General features: G+C 55.0%; 9 protein-coding genes across 11 annotated transcripts; all 9 read left to right on the top strand.

Annotated features, from left to right (window-relative positions):
• Positions 1-658: 658 nt before the first annotated feature.
• ABB37_04030 (hypothetical protein) lies at positions 659-1,915 on the top strand (the record flags this gene model as incomplete). The annotated part of the gene is made up of 1 exon (XM_015801558.1): positions 659-1,915. Exon 1 carries the CDS (start codon positions 1,064-1,066, stop codon positions 1,913-1,915), a length of 852 nt encoding a protein of 283 aa, XP_015660178.1. The 5' UTR covers positions 659-1,063.
• A 576-nt stretch (positions 1,916-2,491) lies between these two features.
• Positions 2,492-4,294, top strand: ABB37_04029 (RNA Interference Factor 4; the record flags this gene model as incomplete). Of its 3 annotated transcripts, none has more annotated exons than XM_015801557.1 (1): positions 2,492-4,294. In XM_015801557.1, the coding sequence occupies exon 1, from the start codon at positions 2,594-2,596 to the stop codon at positions 4,292-4,294; it is 1,701 nt and encodes a 566-aa protein (XP_015660177.1). In that variant the 5' UTR covers positions 2,492-2,593. The 3 variants fall into 3 exon arrangements, with proteins under 3 accessions (XP_015660177.1, XP_015660176.1, XP_015660175.1); XM_015801556.1 differs by having other exon boundaries at positions 2,547-4,294; XM_015801555.1 differs by having other exon boundaries at positions 2,551-4,294.
• An 844-nt stretch (positions 4,295-5,138) lies between these two features.
• ABB37_04028 (putative mitochondrial kinetoplast DNA-associated protein) lies at positions 5,139-5,902 on the top strand (the record flags this gene model as incomplete). The annotated part of the gene is made up of 1 exon (XM_015801554.1): positions 5,139-5,902. The coding sequence occupies exon 1, from the start codon at positions 5,429-5,431 to the stop codon at positions 5,900-5,902; it is 474 nt and encodes a 157-aa protein (XP_015660174.1). The 5' UTR covers positions 5,139-5,428.
• A 1,570-nt stretch (positions 5,903-7,472) lies between these two features.
• ABB37_04027 (hypothetical protein) lies at positions 7,473-9,074 on the top strand (the record flags this gene model as incomplete). The annotated part of the gene is made up of 1 exon (XM_015801553.1): positions 7,473-9,074. The coding sequence occupies exon 1, from the start codon at positions 7,908-7,910 to the stop codon at positions 9,072-9,074; it is 1,167 nt and encodes a 388-aa protein (XP_015660173.1). The 5' UTR covers positions 7,473-7,907.
• A 607-nt stretch (positions 9,075-9,681) lies between these two features.
• ABB37_04026 (putative mitochondrial choline/ethanolamine phosphotransferase (CEPT)) lies at positions 9,682-11,221 on the top strand (the record flags this gene model as incomplete). The annotated part of the gene is made up of 1 exon (XM_015801552.1): positions 9,682-11,221. Exon 1 carries the CDS (start codon positions 9,968-9,970, stop codon positions 11,219-11,221), a length of 1,254 nt encoding a protein of 417 aa, XP_015660172.1. The 5' UTR covers positions 9,682-9,967.
• Positions 11,222-11,755: 534 nt separating this feature from the next.
• ABB37_04025 (hypothetical protein) lies at positions 11,756-18,023 on the top strand (the record flags this gene model as incomplete). The annotated part of the gene is made up of 1 exon (XM_015801551.1): positions 11,756-18,023. The coding sequence occupies exon 1, from the start codon at positions 11,841-11,843 to the stop codon at positions 18,021-18,023; it is 6,183 nt and encodes a 2,060-aa protein (XP_015660171.1). The 5' UTR covers positions 11,756-11,840.
• Positions 18,024-18,599: 576 nt separating this feature from the next.
• On the top strand, positions 18,600-19,789 carry ABB37_04024 (putative small GTPase; the record flags this gene model as incomplete). The annotated part of the gene is made up of 1 exon (XM_015801550.1): positions 18,600-19,789. The coding sequence occupies exon 1, from the start codon at positions 18,674-18,676 to the stop codon at positions 19,787-19,789; it is 1,116 nt and encodes a 371-aa protein (XP_015660170.1). The 5' UTR covers positions 18,600-18,673.
• A 568-nt stretch (positions 19,790-20,357) lies between these two features.
• On the top strand, positions 20,358-23,026 carry ABB37_04023 (putative paraflagellar rod component; the record flags this gene model as incomplete). Its single annotated transcript, XM_015801549.1, has 1 exon — positions 20,358-23,026. The coding sequence occupies exon 1, from the start codon at positions 20,573-20,575 to the stop codon at positions 23,024-23,026; it is 2,454 nt and encodes an 817-aa protein (XP_015660169.1). The 5' UTR covers positions 20,358-20,572.
• A 675-nt stretch (positions 23,027-23,701) lies between these two features.
• ABB37_04022 (a44l protein-like protein) lies at positions 23,702-26,296 on the top strand (the record flags this gene model as incomplete). The annotated part of the gene is made up of 1 exon (XM_015801548.1): positions 23,702-26,296. Exon 1 carries the CDS (start codon positions 24,116-24,118, stop codon positions 26,294-26,296), a length of 2,181 nt encoding a protein of 726 aa, XP_015660168.1. The 5' UTR covers positions 23,702-24,115.
• Positions 26,297-27,335: the final 1,039 nt, after the last annotated feature.

The raw sequence follows: 27,335 nt of genomic DNA, 5'->3' as shown, positions 1-27,335 counted from the left end.
TTCGAAAGGGGAGTGGGTCTTTCCACGTGGGTGGGATCATTCTTTAAAATCCTTTGTTCTCTTCCGCTGTCGCGATGGGGAGAGATCAAAAAGAAAGCAGCATTTAACAACACCGCAAAGCCGTAGCAGGCTGTTTTTCCCCCTCTCTCCTCTTTTTTTTTTCCTTGTCGCCTTTTAGCTCCTGCTGTGCCACGAAAAGGTTCGCAACATCCGCTTGAATGCAAATCTCTCTGTTTAATGATTTTGCTCACTTCGTGAGTGCATTCCATGTGTCTGACATGTCACAAGTGAACTACAACATCTTTTGACACGTCGCTTCGACGGCCCTTTTCCTTCTCCCCCCTTTTTTTTAGAATTGAGCGAAAAGGAGTGGAAGGAAGGCAAGCTCTGGTGCACTGCAGGTGGGACAAAAACCGGTTTATTGGTGCTAACGTTTTATTGCCGCGAATCCTCTCGAGTACAACAGCACGAGCAGCACCTTTTACCCGAACGGCGTGAGAACTGGTCATCGCGCGGCTCCTTTCTCTCCCCCGGAAAAGAAACTGTCTTTTTCCGCCTACAGCTCAACTATTTCTCTCACCGTCGCTCCTTCTTGTTCCCCCCCTCATCTTTCTTTCCCGACCTACGTTTTCATTTGCTGATCACCCTCTGCAACGCAGAATTTTTGTTTCCCCTTCACATCAACAGCACCGCCGCGTGTTGTCTGCTTCTGCTTGTGTATCTTTTTTTTCCTTTTCCTGTCCTTTAGACGCATAACGCCGTCCCGGTCTGGCGGAAGTACGTTGCTGTTTGCACGACGTAGTTGATCGATTCACCGGTACTCTTTATTCCGCGGAGCTGTGGCGTGTGTGTGTGTGTGTGTCTTCACGAGTGTTGAGCAGCAGTTGGTCACTATCATTGTTATTTGATGATGATGATTATTATTAATCCTAACCCAATCAAAACACGCACATACAAACAAAATCCCAACTTCCTTTCTGCTTTGCCGAATTAGGCTACGTCGCACGCGTACACCAACACGCACCGCAATAATAATCAGTATCACATACAGATCATCAGAGGAATGTCTGCGTTGTCTACGCGCCTGGTCAAGCAACTCCTGCGGCTCCGTGACCGCGAGCTGGAGCTTGAAAGCAAGCAGCACGAACTAGACAACAAGGTGCGCCAGGAGGCTGAACTGCAGAAGGAGCTAGAAGCGCAAAAGGAGAAGCTCGCCAAGGTGAAGAGCGTGCAAGTCACCCTTGAAAAGATGAACGAAGAGTCGGAAGCGGAGTACAAGGCGGTGCAGGAGCGGGACGTGGAGCAGCGCAAGCAAATGTCGGAGGAACTGAAGAAGAAAATTGCAGAAGCGGACGATCTGTCGAAGGACCTGGCGCAGCGCGAGCAGCGGGCGACGTCGCGTAAGGAACTCCTTCTTCGACAGCAAGAGATCTACGACTCGCATTCCAACTCTGGCAAGGAAAAGTTTGAGGAACTGGTGGCAAAGCGCGAGCTAGAGACGGCGGGATTGATGGAGAAGACGGAGGAAAACGTTCGCCGTGCACCGGAGCTGCGGGTGCTGCTGGCGAGCGAGACGGACGAACTCGCCAAGGCCAAAAAAGAGCAAGAGGCGCTGAAGGCGAAGGTCGACGACTACCTTGCGCGCTTTAACGAGATTCAATCACAGCTGAGCGCCGCTAAGGTGGTGTATGAGGCAGCGGCGTCAAGCAAAGATCGCAACATTCGCGCGTTGAAGGCGCTGGAGAGTGACTTGGAGATGCTGCGACGCCGTGCTGCAACGAGCAAGGCAGATCGAGACAAGGAGCGGGCGAAGGTGTCGGCACTTGAGGAGACGATGGAGGTGCTTCGTGGGCAGGCTCTTCGGTTTGACAACGTTGCGAAGATGCTGGAAGGGACTGAGGAGACAACAGCGTGATGTGAAAAAAAAAAGGACATCGGCTCAATATAATTTGCATTGCACATGTGCTCCCCCCCCCCCCGCCTCCCTCTCCCCTTCTTTCGTGATCGTTAAATGATTTGTTCCTCCCTTGCACCCTGGAGACTTGGGTGATCTTCTTCTGTCTGTTTTTGCTCTCCGTACGATGCAGCTCGTACACTGTCTTTTTGCTGTAGACAGTGCCTTCCGGTTAGGTACCGGTGACACGAAGCCGTTGTAGTCAGCGAACCACACCAAGATCCAAGATGCTACACATGTCTTTAAGGGACCCCTCAAAAGGAGAGGAACATGATACCACGGTTTGCCGTCGCAACGCCCACGAGCTCGAACTTCACTGAACCATTTCTTGCGGTTGCTTTGCGTTGTCAATGCCCTCGACTACGACCCTGAAACAAAACTCGAAGCGCCAAAAATGTAATACGACTAGTGAAGGCACGTCCGGAGGTCTTCTCGTTAAACTGAGCGTATTTAGTAAAGTCCTCAAGGAAAGAGAATGAGGATCCTCTCCCCTCTGTGAAGTCCAACGCGCTACACTTCTGCTCCGTCTGCATCTTAGGGCTTGCTCGTTCTTTTTCCTTTCTTTGTAAAAACAACGCAAACTATTAAAAAAGTAAGTAGCTAGTAAAATCAATTTCTATTATCGACACACTCCTCATAATGTACAGCGAAAGTGATCTCGAGAACTACGACGAGTACGCCTCGCTCGACAGCAGCGATGAACTGAACGCTGCTGAGTTGGCCGAGAAGCTGATCGAGGAGCGTGACCTGAGGCTGGGCGTTGCTTTTCAAACCTACGCGTGGCTCTTCGAGGCGGAGGACGGTTTTTTTAAAACAAACTTTCCTCACCTGCTGCCGAGTGACACGACGGGCACTGATCGATGGGACACCAAGTCGGGTCCTGACTGCTACCGCGTTGTGTCCGCTTTATTGAACGCGGCTGCGGGAAACGATGCGGTGGTCTCCAAAACGGAGGGAAACCAGGGTACGGCTACGGTGGCAGCCACAACGCCGCCTGTTGGCGACAAGGAAGATACGTCATCCAACGCAAGCGATGCCGCCACATGTACGAAATTCGGCCTTCAGCCCTCTGGCGTGTACATCCTCTCCCCCGCTGATGGCAAACCGTCGCCGGCGTCACGCTTCCTCTGCAACAATTTTGCCACGTGCATTTTGATTCCAGTGGCCAAGGAGCTCAACCGTGCGCACCTCCGCACCGCACACGCCGACCTCTTTCGTGGGATGCCCAGCATCGGCGAGGAGGGACTGGATGTGGTGCCAGGGTACAAGCATACCGAGCCGTCTGGATGGGCGCTGCCCATCTCCACCGCTCCAGAGGTGGTGGCGAAGCTGAAAGAACTGTACCCGAGCTGGCGCTCACCCACGCCGGCCGACGTACCGCTCTTTACCAGACCGGAGAGCTCCGGCTCGCGTGATGGCGTGCAGCGGGCACCAGCGGCCTCGCCACGCAAGTTGTGGACTCGCAATGCAGCAAGGCTGATGCGCAGCAAAGAGCGTCTTCTCGCGTGCATTGAAGCGGCTGGCGGGTGGTCTCAGGTGCAGTTTGTCGCCGTGGACGTGGAGGCGTTCGCGGTGACGGCGAACAGTGTGCCCCTGCCTGCAGAGTACGCCTTTGTGCCGATTCGACCTCCTCGCAGGCGCCGTGTCCGTGCTGTCGCGGCGTCGGACGCGGCGACCGTGCCCGCAAACGGTGAGAAGACTGCGCGGTCGAGGCCTCTCAGCATTGTGCACTTCTTCTGCCACCCGGGTCGCATTCCCATAGAGGAAGAAGACACCGTGTTGCACACCTGCATCGACACGCACCTCATCCCGTATCGCAACGCTACTTTTCTGACCCACGACTATCGCACCAAGGCGCGGCAAGTCGACGCCGCGTTTGTGCGCAACCCGCGCGTGGTGCTCATCAACAAAGGCGATCCGGACAGCCCGACGCTGATGGACCTGCAGGCGATCCGCTGGCTGTACGCTGCGGCCATCTGGCAGCATCACCGCTACTGTGACGTGTCGAAGCTGATGGAGAAGATGCGGGCAGACCCGCAGGAGTGGATCCCGGACGCGCAGGATATTCGGTGCTTCGACGTGAGCGTGTTGGAGGCCGTCGCGGCGGAGTGCTTCCAGGCTGCTGCGGAGCCTCAGCAGAACGGAGCAACCACGGCACAGAAAGAGGCGCAAAAGAGTAGACGTGTGAAGGAGCCAGAGTCTTGTTGGTATCACGAGGTGGTCCGGAAGAGCGAAGAGTGTGTCGAAAACAGTGTTCACTGTGCGATGCTGGATGCGCAGGTGCTTGCGCAGCGCGTGCAGGAGGGACTTAAAAAGTGGCATCCTGGTTACTCTGCCTGAAGAACGCATCCAACTTTTGTTGGTCGCGGAGGAGCCGTTTTTTACTTCTGTGTTCTCACTTTTGTACTTGTGGTGGTGTTTGATAAGAGCCAATGGTGGCCCAGATGCGTGGACTGAGTTTACGTTGTGATACGGATTTATCGTGGCACGGTAATTTAGTTTTGTTTCGGTTTTCGAAATCGTGTTCGTTCAAACGGTGAAAATTCAACCTTGTTCCGTATTTCAGATTTTATACGTTTTCTTTTTGGATTCGGGTTTGGGGGTAACGCATCTTCCCCTCTTCTACCATTTTTTTTGTTTTGGTTCTGGTTGGGCTCTGCGTTGCGCTTACCCCTCCCCCCGACTTCCAACTGTATTTTCCTTATTTGTTTATTACGTTCACCGTACTGTCACGACCGACAGTTTGTCGCTTCACTGTTTGATTTTTGTGTCTATTTGACGTGTCCTATCAAAAGCAATTAACAAAGGTGAAGACAGAAGAAGATGCGGCAGCCCGGCGGTCTGGTTTCTGCGCATCTGACAGCTCGCTGCTTTGCTTTTTCCCCCTCAATGCAATGCCCTACTGCATCACTATACAAGCCTTCCACACGATGATAAAAATGGAGACAGTGATGAAAAGATGCTGGAAAAGAAAAACGTTCCACAGTGTTGTTTTTAAACACCTGAGAAGTACGTTAGAGTGTGCCTCCTCTTGTGTGGCGACGCTGCGCACACCCCACTCATTCTTATCGCCTTTCCAACTCTTCTTTTGTTCTGCTTCTTGTATTACGGCATTTAAACATTTGCTGCGCCTTACGAACTGAATCAACCTTCGCTTTTGCTGAATCAAAAATATCCCCAAAAAGAAAAGTAAAGTTGGCTGCAAAGATCCATTGCATTCTTGCCCACCTGTCTGCTTCTCGTTTTTCTCATCAGTGCAACTCATAGAAGGAAGAAAAACATCTGGATACGGCGCTTCAGATTTTCAACTTCTCCGCAGGTATCATCAACTGAAGCAGAGCCAAAGAAAAACCAATCTTACCGCCAGCTCTCTGTTTTTGCTTTCTTGTTCTTGTTGTTTCGTATCCGTTTTAGAGCTGTTTTCTTTTTACCGTTCTTTTTGATCCTCTGATTCGTGCTCAGGCGTGGCAAAAAATGTTCCGTGTGGCTCGTGTTCTCCGCGGCGTTAGCCCGTTCTCGATTTTCCTCATGGATCAGAAGAGCAACCCGGCTCTGAAGGGCGTGCCGATTGCGAAGCGCGGTCGTATGCTGTCGAAGATGTACAAGGAGCTCTCGCAGCAGCAGCGGAAGGAGCTGCAGAAACGTGCAGAGAGCCACCCCAGCATGAACAAGAAGAAGACGCGCAAGAGGCCGTCCCGCAAGAGCGAGTTCTCTGAGTTCGTGCGGGAGAACTACAACGTGGTGAAGGGGTTGAACTACAGGAAGCGCTTTTCTGCACTGTCGCAGTTGTACGAGCTCCGCAAACCGCTGGATGTGCAGGTGGCCAAGGCGATAAAAGAGGTGAACACGAAGAAGCGCGTGGCACCGGCTAAGAAGGCGGTGAAGAAGGCGGTGAAGAAGGCAGCGTCCAAGGCGGCGTCCAAGGCGAAGACCGCAGAGAAGGGGTAGTAGAGCGCGACGTCCTGCGGTCGCTGGAATTCCTTTTGCGCAGCTCGGCGGTCTTTTTTTTACTTGGTCGAAACGGGAAGACTGGCAAGAAGGTACTGATGTGTTCAGGGTAGAAAAAGGGAACAGTGTGTAGATGTTAAGTGCTCTTCGACTTTACCCTCCCCCCCCCTCCCCTGTGCCCCTCGCATTTCTTGAGAAGACTCGTGCGCTGGCGAAAGCCGTTAGCGAAAAAGAACAGGCGCAGCCCTTCTCTCCTTTTGGTTTGTCTTGTTCTGGTTTGCCCAGTGTCTGCAGGGGGGGGGGGGAGGGGGAAGAACTGTGATGCCCTCCCGTGAGGGTTTATTATTATTGTTTGGTTGGTTGTTTTGTGTGCTCCAATGATGCGTTTTTTGTTTGTTTGTTTCTTCTGATTCGTTGGGCGTTTTCCCCGTGTAACTTTAGATCTACTTGTTGTTTTCGTTCATTGTGTTGAACCAACTGTACCATTTTTTGTTGTTGTTGTCTTTGTGTGTCTGCGCGAGTAGATGCTCTGTGTACGTAGGCAGCCGTTGTAGCGAGTTCCATCCTTTCAACTCTCAGCATCTCCGTTGCTGCTCTTTTGTTTTGATATTTGTTTTTGTTTTCTCGTCTTTTTTTTCCTCCACTTTGGTGATTCCGTTTTGTGCCTCCTCTTTGATACAACGTGCATGCATGTAATTGTACACCAACTTCTTTTATTTTGTTTCGCGCTGTCGGCAAATGAAGCACAACAAGCAGAGGAAGGGAAAGCAATAGCAGCAGCGGAGAGGCAAATAACTCAGAGCGTTCACCAGAAGAAAAAAGAAATAAAACACGTTAGAGGACAGTGCCGCTACGAAGGTGCTTTCGGTGCTACAAACGGGCCGGGTTAAAGGCTAGCCTTTGCATCCGCTGTTGAATGTTGTCATGGCTTCCTCCGTGTGTCAGAGATAAACGTTTTTCAGGCTTCTTTCAAACTTACTTTTGCAAGCCTCGGCATTTATTTTCTAGCGCTCTTTGTTTTTGTTTCTCCTCTGTGGCCGCGTTTCTACGCTTGCCTTCACGTTTTCTCTCTTTTTTTTTTGTATAGACGTTTTCTTACGATATCTGGTGCTCTACGTTTCCTTCGTCCGGAGACGGACAACATTAGAAAAGCAAAAGCAGAATAAGTGGTGAAGAAGAAAGAAGATTCACCGTTGCATCGATCAGTACGATAGCGATGACATCATATTTATATATGAGTATTTCTGCAGCGTCATCTACTGCTTTTTATTTGGCCGGGAATAATTGGTAGTTGGCACGGTTTCTGATGTCCGTGAAGTCTCGATCAAGCTAGAGTGTGCGTTTTGTGAAAAGAAGTGACATCTAGAAAGGTGTTAGCGGCGCCTGTGCTCACATGTTGAAGATTGATGGGGAGAAGAGGCCTCCCGACGAGTGCTTTCTTATCCTCTCACTTTAGCCTTCGCTCATAAGAGTTGTGAGAACTTGTTTTATTATTTTTTCAATTTCCCTCTGCTTCTTTTTTTTCTATCACCCTAATGCTGCATTCTTACCTTTTGAAAACGAGAAATAAGATTCCACGCGGCGCATGCGTACCGTGTGTTTTTTGTTGCAAACCACACTCGCACCCGCGCATTCCCCCCTCACACACAATCCCCACATCAACTAGAGTGAATCTATCGCGACTGCGTAACACACACACACCACGATTGCGCACGCACACGTTTAGTGACACTCTCTTTGCTACTTAAAATAAAAATCATTTTTTATATATTGGTCTCTGATGCTTTTTTTGTCATAGACGAAACAAATCGTGATTTTCCTAACTATTTTCGCCTTAGATTTGCTTTTATTTCTTCATTTAATCAATTTCGGGTAGTGCTGACGGTCACGCAACTCATACGCACCTTTCATCCACTGCGTAGCTCAATCGAAAAGCGTGAACAACGTGGAATAGTTGAACTCAGTAAAGTAAACAAGGCGATAAGATCAAGATAGCAAAAGAGCTATGCCGCAGGTTGTAGCGTGGAAGTGCTTCCAAGCGCAAACGGAGTTGGCGCATCTCACGAACACCTTGCCTCCGTACGATAACTATGAGCATCTCATGTCTGTCATTGAACCAAAACTGATAGGCACGAGAATACCGGCACCGAATATCAACGACTCTCTGCGTAAGCGCAGTGTTTGTCTTTCAACCGACGGCGGTTCGCCGGTGGAGCCGACTCCGAACGTGTTCAACCTCAATGCCGGGGCACCCGTCGTCGTCTTCCTCTGCGACATTGAAGGCACCACAACCCCACTACCGTTTGTGCGGAATGTGATGATGCCGTTGGCAGAAGGGCACTACGACACCTACGCCAAGGCGCATTTCCCGAGCGATGTGGTCTTTGTGCAGCACGTCGAGGCAGCCGCGGTGTTTATATCCGCGAAGCGGGTCAACCCACCTGTCACCGACTCGGCGGACGCGCTCGCGGAGCTGACGCTGAGTGAAGCCTTTTCAAAGAGCAAAGCTGCCGGGTTTGCCGATGAGGACGCCAACAGCGCCGTACGTGAGCTCTTCGGTCGCCACTTCAAAGAGGAGACGGAGAAGGGGAGTAAGGAAACGCACGTGAAAGCGGTGCAGGCAGCCATTTTGGAGGAGGTGTACGCGCAAGGCGAGCACCAGACGCAGGTGTTACCGGATGTCAATGAATTTTTCCGCTGCATCGGCTGCGAAGCGCAACGCGGCGGCTCGCGGCACATCGCCTTGTACAGCTCAGGGAGTGTCGCCGCGCAAAAACTCATTATGCGCCACACCCCGTACGGTGATCTAAATCCGTTCATCACCGCCTACTTTGACCCCACCGACGTTGGCACCAAGCTGACACCGAAGAGTTACATGCGTATCCGCAACCTCTTGGCGAAGCAGCTCGACGTAGGGTCGCCGGACAACTTGCAGATTGTGTTCGTGACGGACAGCACGAGTGAGGCCTCCGCAGCGGACACCTCAAGAGCGGTTGATTGCTCGGTGCTCTGCCTCCGGCCTCTGAATGAGTGGATTTCAATCGAAACGCTGCTCTCGGTATCCGTTCCTTTCATCACCTCGTTCACACAGCTCCTTCGACCGGGTGAGAAAGTCGATTACAATCAACTCGTGAAAGACACACTTGCAGCGTTAGAAGACAAAACTGCGTAAATCAGGGAGGAAATCTTTTTCTCTTATATATATTTTATGTACATATTTCTCTCTCTCTGCCTTTACATATTTATAATTATACTTAATTGTTTCAACGCTTAAGTGATTCTGTCTTACTATTGTGATGAATTGATAAAGGTTGTTTTGCTTGCAATTAAGTGCTGATGCTTTGGAAGAGCTCCATCAAATTATTACTTTCTATTTTTACGTTTTTTTTTCCTCGGCGTGAATTTGCGCACCGTGGGAGCCACGAAATCGGCAACGATTTGGGGTATGTATTGCCAGTTTAACACTTGGTAAAGCTTTATTTGAAAGAGGATTTACGTAGAAATTCGGTGCTACGCTGTCTTGAGAGGAAAGCGGTGTGCTCGCGTGGAAGCGGTGACGTCTCCGCAACGAAAGAGGCGGCGGGAAGGGGAGGAGCCGGAGGTGTCGCCCAGTATTTTTCGCTTTCACGCTTTAATACGAATCCAAAGACTTGTGTAGTCTCCGTGGCGGCCTACGTGTCAACCGGCATACGTGTATGTATTGATGTATTCGCTTCGAATGGCGGCGCTACTTCCTGCTCTTTTTTTCTCGTTCTTCTGACGTTCACCTGTGCTGGTAAGGAAACGAATTTTCCTTCTGTGATAAGTTTTTTTTCCTCTGTGTAAGTGTGTGTGTCGCAGCCTGTCACAGCACCTCTGTTGTTCATTCACACCCTGGAAAAGGAGATCACTGCGCGCTCTAAATCCAGCTTTCACGGATTGCATGTGTGTGCGTGTGTGTTTGTATGCGCCTGTGTCTGTGGTGGCATGCGAGAGCCCGTTGATTCGCCTTTTTTGATTCGACATCACATCTCTTTTTGATGTTGTATTTCCCCAGGTGTTCGTAATTTTCAAAGATCAACAGAAATGGCATCTGCACCGGTAGCGAGCAAGCACAGCTTGAAACCGGCGGAAAATGAATACATCGCGCCATCTTACTTGCCGAACTTGAAGAAGTACAAGTACTCAGGCGCCGACTTCTCCATCGTGAGCCGTTACATCTTGCAGCCGTACTGGAACTTCATCGTGAGTCTCGTGCCCATGACGGTGGCCCCAAACCAGATCACTTTTACGGGTTTCCTCGTCGGCATGTCCTCCACATTGGTGCTCCTGTACTACTACTTCTTTGAAAACGGCGACTTCCCGAGCTGGGCGCTCTACTACGCCGCCTTTTCGCTTTTTGCCTATCAGACTCTGGATGCGATTGATGGCAAGCAGGCTCGTCGCACCGGCGCCGGCAGCCCTCTCGGCGAGCTCTTCGATCACGGCTGCGACGCCTTTCTCACCCCTTTTGTGATGGTGAACGTGACGCTGGCCATGTACGTTGACGGCCCCGCTCGTTTCTGGCCGCTGGCGCTCACCTGCCTCGGCCTCTTCACCGCTATATGGGAGCAATTTAGCACCGGCACCTTCGACCTCGGCTACGTCAGCGGTCCCACGGAGGGCATCCTTGTCAACTGCCTCATTTTTACCCTAAGCGCCATCTGGAAGGAGTCGCTGTGGTCCATGTCCGTGGTGGGGCCCTACGACATCCCGTACCCCGCCGCCCTGTCCTTCCTCTTCCCAAACAGCGACGGCACCGTGCACTTCGAGACGGCGCGCGAGGTGATATTTGTCGTGTTTGTGCTCTCGTGCTCCTCGACCGTGCTCGTCAACATCGCCCACGTCGTGGTGCGACCGTCGGTGCATTCCTCTAAACTAGTCCCTTTCTTAGCCGCGCTGCCCATCGCCTTCGTCTCGGGACTCGTGCTGCACATCTTTGTGCTCTACCCCGCCGTGCCGGCCAGGTTTCCTTTCGCCCTGGAGGTCAGCTACGGCCTCCTGCTCTCTATCACCGTTACTCGCTTGACCATAGCCCGCCTCTGTGTGATGCCGTACAAGTCGGTACACCTGTACTATGTGTTGTACACGGGCACGCTAATGATGGCCTCCGCGGCACACTACCTCGGCGACGCTGTTGTTGCCCGCGCCACCGTGGAGACGACGTTGGGCTGGGCCTTGGTGGGACTGGTGGGGTGCGCGGCGCTGCAGTACACCCACATGATCCTCTCCGTATTTGGCCAGATTGCGCGTTATTTGAACATCTCCATCATGACGATCGGGCCAAAGAAAAACGCTTAACGTGGGGTCAAAGGGCGAGCGAAGGGAAGAGAGCGTAGTTTTTTTTTATTAACTAATTAAAATGACCCCCCTTTGAGGACTAGATCATATAGAGAACAAAAGCTTGGGTGGCATGATTGGGCTATTTTGGTTGTTTTTGTGAAGAAGTCAAAGAGCGTTCCGTCGCTAAAGCAGGAGCTTTTGGTGTTCGCCTTTTGTACGTGATCTTGCTAAAGCAGAGCGCATTGACGGATGTTTGTTGAAATGGCCTATTGGTTCAGGGTTAACATCGTTTTTCGTGATCTATTCGAAGCAACCGAAACGCAATGCAAATGTGATTCCCTTGCGCTCTGTTGTTATCTTTTGCTGATTGCTGATCAAATACAAAAAAAGACCTAAGCAGAGATATGAGGGGTATCGCTTCTCACAAATGAGCTTCTTCTCCGAGGCTTTTCCTGCCCATCGCCTACGCGCCACCGCACTCTTCATCGTCTTTTTCTTTTACTAAATCCACTCCTCGTTGATTCTATCACCGCGTCTTTTACACGCTGTTCAGCAGTTTCTCGGAGAAATCAAGCGTATAGAGAGGTTTATTACTATTATTCTTTTGTAACAGCGGTTTCTCAACGCGTCCTTCATAATGCTTGTAGGCAAAAGTGTTACCCGAGCGACAGCAGCGACGTCGGGGTCAGGCAGCCACGTTGTCAACGATAACCACGAGAAGACAAGCACGTTGACGTTACTCACAGAACTCTTTAACGCCCGTGAGCTGTCGCCACCACTCTCCGCCGTCGCCCTTCAACCTGAGCGACTGCTGCGCAACTCCAACGAAGAAGCATTTATCGTGGCGGAGGAGGAGGACTATGTGATCCACACGCTGCGCTCTGCCCCACTCAGCCTGTTTCGCGAGTCTGCTTCCAACAGCGGCAGCAGTGGCCTCCCGTTCCCCGAACTCTTAGAAGTTCGGTTCAACTCGAACGTTAAAGTGCACTCGAGTGCGGAGGGGAAGTCTAAGTCTAGGAAATCTACCGCGAGTGAGTCTGCATCGAGGTCTACGACAGCCACTTCTTCCTCCACCGCCTCCGATGAAGCCCTGGCGTCGCTCACGAAGGTGTTGAGCATGCTGAGTCTCGTATTTCAGCGCTCACCAGCCGCGCTCGGGAAGTCGGGCAACTACGCAAAGTTGCTGTGCCTGTTGAAAGAGAGCGATTTTGTCACATACGCTGCTCGGAACATGGAGGAACTGTGGCGACGGTGCGCTGGACAGTCCGTTGCGACGTCTAACGATGCGAAATGCGCTGCCTTTCCGGCATTAGCGCTGTTCTGCGATGTGTTGGTTTTGCTGGCGTGCCACAGCGGCGTGGCACCGAAAGACGCAGCGTCTGCTGGTAAGAGCACCGGTCGTGACAGCAGCATCGAAGCTTCGGCAGTACCGTCGTCGTCATCCTCTGCTCCTTCTGCCTCCGCGTTTGCCGCCCCCACGTCTCTTTCAAAGCTTTACGCGCTCAACCAGGAAATGGGTGCTGCGCTGACGGACGCCGTTGCGCCACCCGCATTTCTCCGCCGCAGCGTTGCCTCTCTCACCGCCTTCCTCATCCACTGCGCCCCACACCTGCCCGAGGAAGCGGTGGAGTCTGCCCTGCGCGATTTAGAAAATGGAGGGGCCGTGACGCGGGCGAACGTGGCGCACATGGCGTTTGTCGCCGCCCTGCCCTCTGCCTGCCCTACGATGTCTCCAGAGTGGCAGTGCAGGGCTCTCGACGTGGTGCGTCAGGCTACCCTGTACGACGCAGACGTCCAGGTAGCCTACTGCGCTGACGGACCCACCTCTGTCGTCCTCGGTGTGGTCATGGCGAAGTTTGGCAGCGCGGTGCACGGACTGTTGTCGATCATGTCGGCAGTGGCGTGGTGCTACTGCACGGCAGATGCGCTGGTTCACATGTGCCGCGCCGTCGGTGTGTACGGGGGTACCTGGGAGACCTACCCGGCGAGCTACGTGAACCTCGTAAACTTTTTGCATCGCGCACTCCTGCGTTACCCCGCGGCTCACGAGAAGACGCGATCCTCCTGCCCAGAGCCACGGGGCAGCAGCGGCAACACGGAAGGATCGACAGGAATGGCAGCGGAGCCGATGACCGTGTCTGGTGCTTCCACTGCGTTGGCGCAGGCACCTCGACGGAGCATGAGCACTGCCGGGCAGCGGATTTATAGGCCGTCGATAGAATCGTTAGTGGACGGCGCCATTAGCAGCGTTGCGCAGCAGGGAGAGGAGCATGCGGCAAGCGCGTCGAACCGGCAGGGCCGTGCTGACAGTGGTCAATGGCTGGCCACGGTACCCAGCTTTGCAGACGACGTTGAAGTTCAAGGCGAGGATAACAGCAGCGAGCGGAAAGAGGAACCCACTGCCTATTTGCTGAGGTGCGAAGCGGACCCGAGGTCTCCCCGCAACTTTCTCTTCTACCTTTCACTGCTAGCGTATGTGACGTCGGCGCTGCCACCGCTGCTGAACTCGTTTGAGGAGCTACCGCTGTTCTTCGCGCTTTCCAACTGCACACGTACCATCACAGACGTAGAGGAAGAACCTGAGAGGGGAGTAGCAGCTTCCGCAGCACCGTTGACGAATGCGAACGCATCACTCTTTTCCTTGTGTGTTGATCTCCTCCGTGCAAACCTTTCCTTGGCGGTCGGCGTCAGCTACGATCACACAAGCCGCACAGAGAGACAGCGACGCCTGTTCTGCGAGGCTACAGTGAGTCTCCTTTCCGCCTTCATGTGCGAGTTTCCGCACTCCATCCAGCGGCTCGAGGTGCAAACCGGCTGCCGGAACCTCGTGCACACGGTGAGCTATGTTGTGACGACCATCATGCATGGATCAACGGCCTCCTTTCAAATGAAGCGGACCGCATATGCATTGCTGTACCGCTACGGTTCCGCGGTAGAGTCGCTGCGCGTGGTACTCGCGCGGCTGGTGAGCCCGACCAACTGGACCACGCTGTGCGGCGATGCCGAGTATGCGCAGGCGGACCTCAGCGAGAGCGTAGAGCTTTACAAGTACCTCTGCAACTGCAACGAAGACATTGGGGCGGCCGAGATGGGGCACGCACTCGTTGCCGCAGCGGAGATGCCGGCTGGGGCGTTCCGCTGTGTGGTGGGTGGTGCCGCCGTCGCCACCGTTGTCGTCAACGCCGTGTTTGACCTGCGAGAAGTGGCCACGAGTGAAAGTGCGCTTTTCGCAGCCGTGACGGTGCCGCAGCTGCCGCAGCTCTTCAGCCGCCTCGGCGAGGCCCTCGATACCCTCCTGCAGGCCCATCGTGACGGGTGCTGGATGGCCGGCGGCCGATCCACATGGAAGTCCGCCAATGTCGCGGCGTGGCTGTTGTATAAAACCGCCTCGCTATACCGTGCGCCTGCTATGCTGCCTGCCGCGACGTTTCCGGTGCCGTTTTCCAGCGAAGAGGCGGACCCGGCGGTGGTGGCGGGTCGGCGCCCGCGCAGCGCTGTGGCGGTGTGCTTCACCGTGCTGTGTGACACAGCGTTCCAGCCCGCTCATCGGGAAATGGCGGAGCTTCTCGTGGCCGCCATGCAGGCGTGTGCTGAGCAACAAAACGCGCAGCAAGCCTTTCAAGCCTTGCGATCGACGCTGCCCAACGCGGACGTCGCTAAGTTTCGTGCAGCGCTGCTGACGGTGCAGAAGGGGGACAACGTGGGCAGCGTGTCGAACTCGTTGCGGTTGGAGGTGTGGCTGGCGATGGTGCGGTGGTGTCCGGCACTCTTTGTGCTGCTCTTTGGGCCCCCAAAACAAACCGATGGCGACGAGGAGGATCAAACCGAAGGTGGAAGCGGGAAAGACAAGGACTCCCCGAATGGTGAAACCGCGAGCGACAATGATGCCGCCACGGCGGCGGACGCACAGCCGGAGAATCTACCGTTTGCGAAGCTGCTCGCTGCCACGATCCGCACCAAGGACACGCCGTTACACGAGAAAGCACTTGCGCTGCAGGTGCTGCGCTACACGGGGCTGTCCAACATGCTCGATGTGGACGAGGTGGCAGCGCTGCTGCTGAAAGAAGGCGGCGCGAAGAAGAGTAGAAGGGACGCTGACAGCACCACAACTGCCTCGGCTGCAACAGCAGCAGCAGCGACGTCAAGCCCGTGTGGTGGTGTGTGGGAGGTGACGATGCTAGCGGTGGCCTGTATTACCTACATCAACGCTTCCATCGCCGGACAGCTGGCAAAAGCGAAAAAGGCGGCGGAAAGCGGCGGCGCACACAGCAGCGACAACGGTAATGAAGGCGCAGGAGCCTTCACCACCGCTGACGCTCGCGCGCCACTGCGCCGGCCCAATGTTCTTCCGCTCTCTCCACCCATCCCACCCATCACCACTCTCTCCGGTGCGTCGCCCGCCGTCGCCGTGCGCTGCAAGGTGCTCGCCAACTACACGGACACGATCGATCAACTGCTCCGACACGCGCGGGTCATCATGGATGAGTGCCGAACCGCGTACGAGCGGGAGAGTCGCGAGGTGGACTACGAAGACGTGTTTGAGTGGCTGGCGCGTCACGACGACAACAGGAGCGACTACGGCGAGGGCTTGAGCGCGAGTGTCGTGCTGCCAAGGCGCTCCGGGCTGTTGCACGGCGCCGCAACCCGTGTGGAGAGCACATTCGGTGCGGAGAGCACTGCTCTTGTTCGCCACACTACCTCGACGGCGCTCACCACTGCCGCATCTCGCGTCAGCAGCCTGCACACCAGCAAAGCCGCGTTCCCGCTCTTTTCGTTATCCACCGGCCAGCTCGCGAGCTTGCTGCCCTACCATCGTCTCGTCCCGGTGGGTCCGGCCGAGTCGCGCTTCTTCCGCGGCACCGGTGACGACCACCGCCTCAACGCCCTCGCCACCCTCCTCGACAGCGCGGCGGACGTGGCGGCGGCGGTGGAGCAGCTGTTGTGGTTCAGCGTCGTGGACACGAACGTTGCGGGGCTCTTCAGCAAGCGCACGCTGTCGCTGTTCGAGGCGTCCCTCAACTCCGTGGTGGCGTGTCGGGCCAACTCCCCGTTGCTGGCCCCCCTGCTGACACGGTATCTAAAGCACGCGCTGCGCCTCGCCAGGGCTGCCACCGGTGTTCTGGAAGGCACTCTCGGCAGCGATATGATGGAGTTGGAGGTGGCGCCATCTATCCAGCGTGCGATGCTGCAGCTCGCCGCCTTTGTGAAGGTGAACCACAAACACCGGTTTTTGTTCGTGGATGCAGTACCCATCGTTACGGCGTTCCCCTTGAACAGCTTGCCGGAGCAGGCAGCCGTGGAGGAACTAATGCGCGACGTGCAAGCCATGCTGCACGATCAGCTTGTTGCACCGATCGAAAAGGACAGGGAAGAAGAGGCATTTCACGTGTTTGACACAGCGGTGGAGGGCTGCACGCGCTACTTCGGCCGCCAGCGCTCCGACTCTAGTAGCGTCGACACTGTGCTGGTGGCACGCCTGCTCTCCACCCTACTGCAGTACGCCTCGCTGCTCTCGCGGTTCATTCAGCCGACGCAGCCGGCGTGTGCAAAGGCGTACCGCTTCGCTGGTGTTCTAGAATGTGTGTGCTGCATTCTTGCCTCCGCTGGGAAGCGAGTGGCGGTGCTTGGATTTATCTCGGAGGACACCCTCTTGGGCTTTACACGAGCGCTGGGCCAGTTTGCGCTCTCCGCCGTCTACGACCACGCGGCGCAGTGCCATCGGCGACTCGGCTTGCATGTGTGCTGGTATGCGGTGGTGTCGCTGTGGTGTGTCGTCGTATCGCTGCGTGGCCCCTTCGATGCCAGAGCCTCCGGCTGGCTGCCATCCCTCAAGTCAGCATTGGAGAGCATCCCGCGCTTTGCCAGCGCCGTCGGTGCGTTCCCCGGTGCCCACGGCGCAGATCGGCAGGCGCTGCTGGTGTGGGAGTTGGAGGAGGTGGATGTGGCGACGCGGCTCGCGGCGGCGTTGGCCTTACAGGACGTGTTGCTCCCTAGCTTGCTGACCAGCGTGCAGGCTGGCTTTTTGTTCCTGCAGCAACCGCGCCTGCAGCAGCGCTGTGTGGCGTCGCTGCCGACACCTGACGCCTCCACCAGTGAGGGGCACCGCATCGTCGCGGCGCAAGCCCACGCCCTGCGCAACGCGCTCGTCGTACTGCTGAAGCAGCCGTACTACGCCCTGCCGCGTGACGGTGTCTCGCACGCTGCCTTTGTCTTCTCGCCCGAGCTGCTGCGCGATCCAGCCTTGATCTCCATCCGCGGTGGCGCTACAGCGGAGCGGGGTGGCGTCACGGCGCAGTCCCTCATCTTCTCGCTGGACCTGCTGCGCCAGTTCACCGTGCGGGAGCTGCAGCTGCTGCGTCGCATCACGGCGAGCGCGGCCACCACCGGAGGGCTGGAGCGGTCCCCGGACGTGAGCCGCATCAGCACCGGCAGCGTGCCGTCTCGAGAGTCGAGCGTCGGCCGTTCGCCCAGCCGCGGCCCACTCGGCGATGGTGAGACCGTGACGGATGTTGATGAGCTCTACACGGCGGACGGCGCGGCAGAGGACGTCGCGGAGCAGCATACAATCCACCTTGAAACGGTGCAGCTGGCGCTGAACGCCTACGTGCTGAGTGTGGACGACCTCCTCGACAACGCCTCCTACGCACCAGGCGGCTTTTACACGTCGGCCGTGACGCAGACGATTCGGCACGCGACGGAGCGGCTGCTGCACACGCTGCGCAGTCTCGCACGGGAGGTTCGCGACCTGCGTCGGCCCTTGCTGAGCCAAATCGTCCAGGCCAAGACCGCGCAGCTCCAGGCGGTCCTGGAGCGACTGTAGTGTGGCCGGTTCAATTCCCAGGCCGGCGCTCTCCTTTTTTTTTTGCCTCTTTTTGTTGTGTGTGTGTGTGCGCCTTGGTCTTCTTTGGTTGAGGTAGAAGAAGCTGGATTTGCGATTTGTTTTCGTTAATGCGGCGTGTCGAGTTGTGGTCCGTTTTTTTTGTATGTGCGCAACTCTCTTTCATGCCCTTCTACAGCGTTTAAGGAAGAACAAAATTGTAGCCATGAAGAAGAGCATACGTGTGTGTGTGTGTGTGCTAATGCTCTTTCACCGCTGCGAGAACTCTAATTTGTGTCTTGACTTATTATTTATAAAGCGGTTTGGGGCCAAGCGTGAGTGAAGATGCAGCGTGCGATGAACTCCGCCTTTTTCTTTATTTATTGATGTTCCTTCTGGAGCCCTCGAAGACGACAGCGCTTCAAGGTCCCCATGAATGTACATGTAAGATCAGGTAGATCTTTCATTTTGAAATGTCCCCAAAGAGTAGCCAGTTTCCTCTCCGCTGACCTTTCTTTCCTTTCCTTTTTACCGTACTTTGCGGCTGTTATGCTCTTTTTGCAATTCTTTCACAACGCAGCAGTCGTTGTCGATGAGCGATTCTTTTTTTCCTCCGCCAACACATTTTATAACCTTCTCTCCGCACCACCATTATGTCAACCGACATGCTGGCGCTCCAGAAGGTGCTGCTCATGGGTCTGCGCAAGTCTGGCAAGAGCAGCATCCAGAAGGTCGTGTTTGAAGGCATGCAGCCGCACGACTCCGCCTCCCTCGCCACGACGGTGCAACCGGAGAAGAGCACCGTGCACTCGAACGACTTCGTCAACTTCGAGGTGTGGGACTTCCCCGGTCAAAACGACCCCTTTGACCCGAACAACGCCAACCGATACGACGTGAACCAGCTGCTCGAAAACTGTGGGGCGATTGTGTACGTGCTGGATTGCCGTGAACTGATCGACGACGCCCGCGCGCGGCTGCTCGACACGATCAGCGCGGCCTACCGCTACAACCCGGAGCTGTGCGTGGAGGTGTTCGTTCACAAAGTGGACGCCCTCAGCGAGGACCACCAGGCGGATCTACTGGCGAGTCTGCAGCGGCGCGTGGAGGAGGAGGCGAAGCAACGCCTGGAGAACTTGCAGCCGCTCCGCTTGAACTTCAACCTCACCTCCATCTACGACCACTCTGTCTTCCAGGCCTTCTCCCTCGTGGTGCAAAAACTGATCAAGTCGAAGACGCCGTACATCACGGAGCTGCTGCAGATGCTCAACTCGAACAGCAACATCGATCTGTCGTACCTGTTTCTCAGCTATTCGAAGATCTACGTGGCGGTGGATGAACGAAATCGACTGAAGTCGCGCACCTACGACCTGTGCAGCGATGCGATTGAGGTGGTGGTCAAGATGAGCCGCATCTACGCCCGACGCGGAGAGGGCAACAACGGCAACAATACTAACAGCCATAACAACATTCCACTGCGGGACGGCCAGGGTGACGCTGCGCACGCCCTCGCAACGTCGTCCTCGGGCGCGAATTCGAGTGGTGCTGAGGGGAACGGCGGTGCGGCCGATGATGCCCCGCTGTATCGTGGTGCAAATGCCGTGATTCATCTGAGCAATGAGGACTGCATCTACCTGCGCGAGCTGCCAAGCTCGCTGACCTTGGTGCTGATGATGAAGCAAACCGACCTGGAGAATCGCGTTCTGATTGACCGCAACGTTGACATATTCTACAAAGCAGCCTATGACATCTTTACGACTAGCGTGACGTAGAGGAGCGATGCTCCTTCCCTTCTACCTGCTTCCCTTCCTCTTCCCCAAAAAGGAAGAACAGTTTTCGTTGTTAGTTGTCTCGCCCTTAACTTGAAGCTGTCGGCGAAACCTGCCGCTCTTCAACGAAGCTAGAATAAAATCCATCTTCTGGCCAGTTGTTCAATTCGGACTTCTTTGTCTAGTCGTGAGTTTGCTGCTTTTTTATTTTTGAGTATTTGCGGGAAGCCTCTGCTTTTGTGACTGTGCTGTATTACCTCTACCCATTTTTTCTTTCTCTGTTGTTGTTGAACCTGTTATACTTCTTTCGCCGAGCCGAAGTGGCGTTTGTCCCCTGCACACATACTCGCAAGAAATAATAATAATATGCAATTAGTTAATTAGGTTGATGTACGCCGCGCTAACACTCCTTTCTTTTTCTTCTTTTTGACGCGAGTGTGTGCGGTGTCGCTCCTGTATGCCCTTATTTGTTGTTGAACCGCCTGTTGTTGCCTTTGCCTCTACACAGAAGGTAGTCCTCTGCTCTCGACCTTCTTCTTCTTGCTCGCTGTGATAAACCTATCCCGTTGAAGGCAAATACGTGCTTCTCTCGTGCCGCCTTCTCAATACCGTTGAGTCGCTCCAAACAAAGCAGCAGCCACCGAAAAGCGCGTCTACACGAGAAGGAAGGAAAAGACACTTTTGAAATACCTCGTGTTCGTCTTACACCATCTCTACATCGCTGCCCACCCACACCCTCCCCCATTTGGCAACAGTAAAACAGATAAGAAAAGGAAAGGAAAGACAATGGACAAAGTGGACAGCTCTCTCACTCCCTTGAGTCCCTTTACATGGGACGGCCGGGAAGAAAACGGCGTGCCGTCCAACTGCTCCGCCAATGCCGTCTTGCACGACATTGCCCTTCTCGACTTGCGCTTCGACCTCATCATCGACGAGTTCGCCGTGCCGTGTCACCACACGCTGCACCTCATCAACGACGGATTCCCGCTGCGGCGCAAGAACCTGACTGCGCGGCAGCTGCAACTTCTTCAGTACGGCGTCGTGGTACACGGAGGGACGCGACTGGTGATCGTGGCGGTGCCACCGTGCTGCGGTGACTCTGGCGCGTGCCTCGCCGCCTCGTACAAGCACCTGTTTAGCCGCTCGCTCGATACGGCCAGCGCGGTGGCGCACCACCCCTTTCTGGCGGAGCACACGTTCGTGGTGTATCGCCTGCCCGGGGATGTAGGGAATAAAGGGCAGGAGGAAAATGCGCACGCGCAACCGCAGCAGCATCCCCAGGCGCTTTTTCGACTCGTCTACCGCAACGTCAACCCCCACAGCAGTAACTCAGCCGCCACTTCCGTCGCCGCATTTAACGTCGCGGAGGCACCCGAGTACAAGCTCGTCTCCGTCCTCGTCTCCTCCGCAACGTACTACGGTGAGCTGCAACGGGTCAGTCAGTACCGACGGGAGTGGTACACGCGCAGCACGGCAGTGCGCGCATCGTGCGGAGAAGCCGCCGGAATCGATTCCGCGGTGCCGCTGCGCGAGTCATCGACGTCCTACCCCCTCCCGGAGCCGGTTGCTGCGGAGGTGCGGAGGACATCATCACTGTCAGAGCTGTGCACGCTCTTTGCGCGTGTGTTGGAGCGCTTTTCTCCACTCGAAATCGACGGCGCCGCTACCACCGAAAATGCAGCGTGGGGCGACGATGAAGATGGCCAGTACGCCGACGGAAAGACACACGATGCGGCAGCCGAAAACGCAAACGACACCGCTGCTGCAGGAGATAAAGTGCCCCGTCGCGGAAGTGGGGAGACGAACAGCAGCGGCCCTTGGAGTTATCAGTACACCCGTGACGGCGCGCGTCTCATCAGCCGGCTGGACGTGGTGGAGCGCACCAAGGCGGCTCTGCAGTCGTGGCGCGACGGCGAGCTGGATCTCACCACGGAGGCCGTTGTGTCGCGCACGCCGCCTCTGAGTGCCAAAAAGGTCGACCTCGGCGATCACAGCACCCATCCACCGCTCTCCCTGCAGGCTCGGCGCGTACCGTGTGCGCGACTTCTGTTTCAGCCGTCCCGTCGCAACGTCGCAACGCACATTTCGGAGAACGAAATTGTGTCCTTCCTGCCGAACGATGCGCCGACATCATCCTCCAACGAGAACGCGACGGACTCGTTCTACGCCGTCGTGTACGCGAGTCCCGCCGCGGAGAGACTACGGCGGTGGATTTTGCAGGGCCTTGTCGCTGCGGAGGTGCACGGCGTCCACGTCGTGTTTCTTGATCTTGACCCCGTGAACATGTTGCAGCCCTGCGTCGAGCTTCTCGCCCAAGCAGACGTGTCCAACACCGGCGGTGAAGACGACAGCATCGAGGCAGAGGCGAGCACCGCAGAGATGCGCTTTAAACGGGCGTTGCTGCTCGTCTGCCAGGTCGCGATGGAGACCGTTGAGCGGTTTATGCGACACAGCGGTCTCGTGTGGAAGGTGACGGTGGCGGTGCGCGAAGTAGCAGCAGCAGCAGACAGCGCCGCCACGACAACACCGCCCACGCTCGACGCGGTGTCCTTCACTGCGTGGTGCACAGACATGCTGGAACTCATCCGCGACGCCGAGACACGGCGCGAGAACTCAGCGCAGTGCAACACGTTGAGCTTCACCGAAGACGGCGGCAGGGCCGCCAAGGCTGCTGCGCTGATCGCCGTGCAAAATCAAAACGCACTTGTCTCTGACGGCGGGCTTCCGCAGCAGGACCACCTGAGCGCGTCGCAGCAACTGGCGCTTCGCACACAGGAAGTCGTGCAGCGCGCACTCACGCTCTACACGCACGACGCAACAGGTCCCGCAGCTCCTCTTCCGCAGCATATCGTGACGAAGGCGAAGGAAGTCGGCGTAAAGGTGAGCGATAATGACTTGTATTTGCTCTTTCAAACTTTTTGTGCTGTTGCAAAGCGTCGGGACGGACTGCTACCTGCTTCTGCTTTGGTGGATGTATTGTCTGAGGAGTGGTCAGCGGAGGTGACCAAACGACGTCGCTACGCGGCTCCGTCGAAGCGGCTTGTGTGTCCGTTGGACTGCTGCGGCGTGCCCATCTCCCGCGCACGTGTCCAGCGCTTTCTTCAGCCCTTCTTGGATGTGATGCGCGACGCTCCACTAGGGCAGAGCAATCGCACAGTGGGAGGCGTTCGGACGACATCCCCTCAACTGCTCAACTACGCGCAGTTTTCCATGGTGATGTTTGCCATTGCGAAGATGTAAGTGAGTTTCCGGTGCGGTGTTGTTGCGGTGTGCCGAGACGAATATATCTCTATATATTTCTTCTGCTCCATGGTCCGTGACACGAAATTATCGTTTCAATTTGAACTTCTCGAACCTTTAGCTCTATCTTTTCTGTTTATTATTTTGTTTTAACCGTGCGTCCCGCAAAGGCCGGAGAGCACTTTTCATCTACGATACGCCGAGCCGTGGGAAGGAGTACATGTATATATATATATATACCCATCATTTTTTCTTTGTTTTCAAAGTTCTCCTTCTTGCTCACTCCATGTAAATTGTTCAAGTTTGTTGTTGTCGTTGTTAGAGTCGGGAGGAGCTACGAAACGTCGTTTCTCATCCGTTCCGTTTTCGCCTTCAGTACCTCTGATACAACAATAATAATACTAATACGTAGGAGCGGTTGGCATGCTGTGATTCGCCAGTACTGTCAACGCAACGGAACCACACATCTACATCCGTGGCTTGTACTTCCTCATGATCTAGCGTAGCAGTTTGGCTCTGCTATAATGTGCGTGATTTGGTTTAATCGACGCGTTTTTTTGTTCTTTTTTGTTGCTGTGTCACACGTCGTTTAGCGCGTGCCACCTTCCTTTCATGGTCCCTTTCGGTGCTTCCTTCACGACTCTCTCTCTCTTATATTACTGCTACTGAACCTCAGAGCACAACGCCGTTTTCCGAAAAGGAAAACCTCGTAGAGTTTTCTTTTACAAGCAACGCATACATACATTCCTTAACTGTTTTCCTTCACCGCAACCGCTCCGCACACCCGCACACACACACACGTATATCTGTTGTCTTTGTGTGTGTGTGTGAACGTTTTTCTTCTTCTGACCGGTTTTAATTCCGTCCCAGCTTTTGCCGCTTGGGTAGTTAACTTCTTTCTTGTATTTTCTATTTGCATATAATTTCTTTTTCCGAGGGCCGTTCTCGGAAATACGCACTGCGGCATTCGCCGTTGTTCTCCGTCTTAAGGTACGGCAGTTTCTCCTCTTTTTAGTATCAGGGTACTTTCCCGGAGCGTGAGCGTCATTTCCTTTCTGGATCTAACTGAAAACCAGCTTGTTGTTCCCCATGTTCTCGCCTTCTTTAATGCAGCGTGGCCCGTCTCCGCTGACGCTGACAGAGGGCGGCGGCGGCGGCCGCCTTCAGAGTTTCATGAACGGCTTCGAGGCCCGTGTGCACCTGTTCGCTATGTACACCTACGAGCTGGTCTGCGATGTTTCTCCTTTGCCCTTTGAGGTGACCGTGCTTCTCGCCGTGTTCACCTTCATTACCGTTCGCCAGCTTGTTCTCTGGTACACCCTGGACCTCAAACGTGAGACGAACGGCTACGTTTATTGGCACATGAAGGATCTCATCAGCACGGAGCTCCTAGACTCCTTCAAGCGAGAGCACCACCTGAACTCGGCGATGATCGTGTACATCACGCAGAAGCTGTGGCGCAACATGCCTCTCACGGCGGCGGAGCTGAAGAACAAAGCCTTCACGATTCACCTTCTTCTGCTTCACTCCAAGGCGGTGGACGACGAGCTGGAGGAGTATTACTCGGACATGGAGCTGAACTTTTGCGATCACGTAGAACTGCTGTTACCTGTGAAGCTGCCCATCTACCCGTACTGGACACCGGTGCACGAAGGCGGTGTGGAGGTGTGCACGTGGATCACCACCACCCGCATCAAGAACCAGAGCCCAGAGGCGCACCGCTACCTCTATCTTCGTGCGCGAAAGGACGACTCGAGCCAGGGCGGCGCCAATGCAGATGCCGCGCTGCGCCGCTTTGTTGACAACGCCGTGGCGTTTTACTTTGCGAACGGCTACGCCGACCGCGACGACCACTCCCTCCGCATGTACCGCATCTCCCCCTCTGTTGGCCGCATCTTGGTGAAGGCTGCACCGATGCCGCTGGCCCCGACCTTGGACACGGTGTTCTTTCCACAGAGCGAGGCAGTGCGGGTGCAGCTGCAGCACTTTACGGAGAAGAAGGGCCGCTACGCCATTAATGGATTTCCTCGTAAGCTGGGCTTTCTCCTTTACGGTCCGCGTGGCACAGGAAAGCGCTCGTTTGTACGTGCGTTGGCCTATCACACGAAGCGACATCTGGTGCGAATCCCGCTCTCACGCTTCACAAAGAATGAGCAGCTCTACAACACCTTTCACTTCGAGGCGGCCGTGACGGGTAGTGCGGAGGATTGGTCCATGCTGAACAGCCGAAAGGTGATATTTTTGTTGGAGGATGTCGACACGGAGAGCGAGGTGGTGCGGGCGCGTGGGAGCTCGCACACCGCCCGCGTGCGGCGATCACGTGGGTTGACGACGCGCGGCACGCGGGAGTTGAAGGACTCGTTCGAGGTGGCAAAGTGTTTGGACGACGGCTCCAAAAAGCCGAGCGACAACACCAGCAGCAGCAACTACGAAGATGACGCAGAGGAAGACGACGAGGCGCACACACCGCGCGCACACGGCTCGACGCAGCCAGTCCCAGCTCACAACGCAGCTACTGCTGTTGCTCCTCCAGCGCCACTGATGGCGGTGCCGGAGCTTCTGGGTTTGGGTGGCGCCCTATTTGCGAGGGAGGATGCGAAGTTAGATGCGATTAACCTGTCCTCGTTGCTGAACATTCTCGACGGGGTCGTTGAGGATCCGGAGCGCATTGTGGTGATGATCGCTGATCACCCAGAGCGGCTGGACCCTGCCCTGTTGCGTTCTGGGCGTCTCGCCACGCACGTCCGCTTTGACTACATAGAGCTGAACGAGTTGATCGGCTTGTGCGGACTCTTCTACGGCTCGGAGTGTCTGTTTGTCAAAGGCACGTTGCGGGGCGACGCGGCTGCCATGCTGGCGAGGGTGCACAGCGGAGTAGCTGAATACACCAGGGCAGTTACCAGCGGTGACGAATCCCCGCCTTTTCCCCACGAAATGCAGGACAACTCCATGAAAGGCCAGTCAGCGAAGAAGACCATGGCGAATGGCGACGATGCGCTGTTGAAGTGGCAGCGTCACGAGTACAGGTCGGCTGAGACGGAAAAGCTGGAAGAGCAGATCATACGACAACTGTCGTCAATGCAGGCGGCGAAGGTGCGTGCGAGCATCGCCGCCCTTGAGGAGGAAAACGTGCCCAGGAGAAACTTTTTAGTCACGCCTGCGCACGCCCATCATTTGTGCATGCACGCGAAAACGCTCGACCTCTTTCTTGAGTCGCTTTGTGCCTACATCCGTGGCGGGGGCCGTGACGGTTTGAAGGCGACTCAGTGATGATGCCAGCTAAATTACTGAAGGAAGATCTCCGGAGTACCTGCGTGAGCCGTACATGCGGCACGAAGCAACGTAGGCTCCTCCTCGTCGTTGTGTCTGCTCCCGGTGTGCATTTTTTGTTGTGTAGCTGTATTGTGCGACGCGCAACGCGGACCTCTCCACGCCACGCCGGAAGTACCAAAGTGACGTAGGGTGTTTTTTGAATGGCGCTTGAGCAACTGAGGACGGGAATTGATCTCCCAGAGAATGCACGCACTTCTTTCTCCTCGTGTTTGCCCTTTTGCTTCTTTTCGTCGTCGAATAGCACCGTCTCTCTCATTTTGGTTGTTGCTGTTTTTGCATACGCACGCCTCACTGTCTTATTGAAACAGCGGGCCGCGTTCTTCGCCTGTCCTTTCTACAAATTCCGTATTCTTCTTCCTCTGTGTGTGCGTGTGTGTTCCACCTCCGCTGTCGCATCCGTTTTGCTTTCCCGTGCCTTCTCTCTCTCTCTCTCTTGCCTTATTTTACCTCTGCATTCCCTCCGTGTTAAAAAAAAAAAACAAAACAAAATTATTGCTCCTTACCTTTCCTCCGCAGTTGGATCACCTTGTCTGCGATGCAGCACACCCCTCAAAGAGAGATCGTTTAAAACGTGCGCACGTTGTAGCTGTCAAGCATTCATGGGAAACACCCTTTTGTTTTTTGTAATGAAAACGGAAGTAACCTTACAGCCGTTGTGGAAGTGTAGGTGTCCCCGCAGAACAAGAATGTGTACTTGAAAGCTTTCTCTCTGTCTTAAATAATCATATTGTGCTCCTGCGACGTTCTGATGCTCGAAACCTGAAACGAGGGCAGAACGCGTTCAATAAAAAACTCTTCTGTTGTTTTACGTGTAATAAATTGCGGTCGGGCGGTGTGCATGTGATGAGCTTTTGGTGTTCTTTCGCAGCTTTTTGAAGCGATCTGCGACCCTACGCAGATCTTTAAAGAGAAATGCAGATGTAATTGCATCCAGGATCGTGAGACCGAAGACTGGTGCATTATTGAACGCCAACTT

This window comes from Leptomonas pyrrhocoris, assembly GCF_001293395.1.
Source record: "Leptomonas pyrrhocoris isolate H10 chromosome Unknown, whole genome shotgun sequence".
Lineage (NCBI taxonomy): Eukaryota > Euglenozoa > Kinetoplastea > Trypanosomatida > Trypanosomatidae > Leptomonas > Leptomonas pyrrhocoris.
The sequence above is the reverse complement of the archived record's forward strand: the minus strand, read 5'-3'. Positions and strand labels throughout refer to the sequence as shown.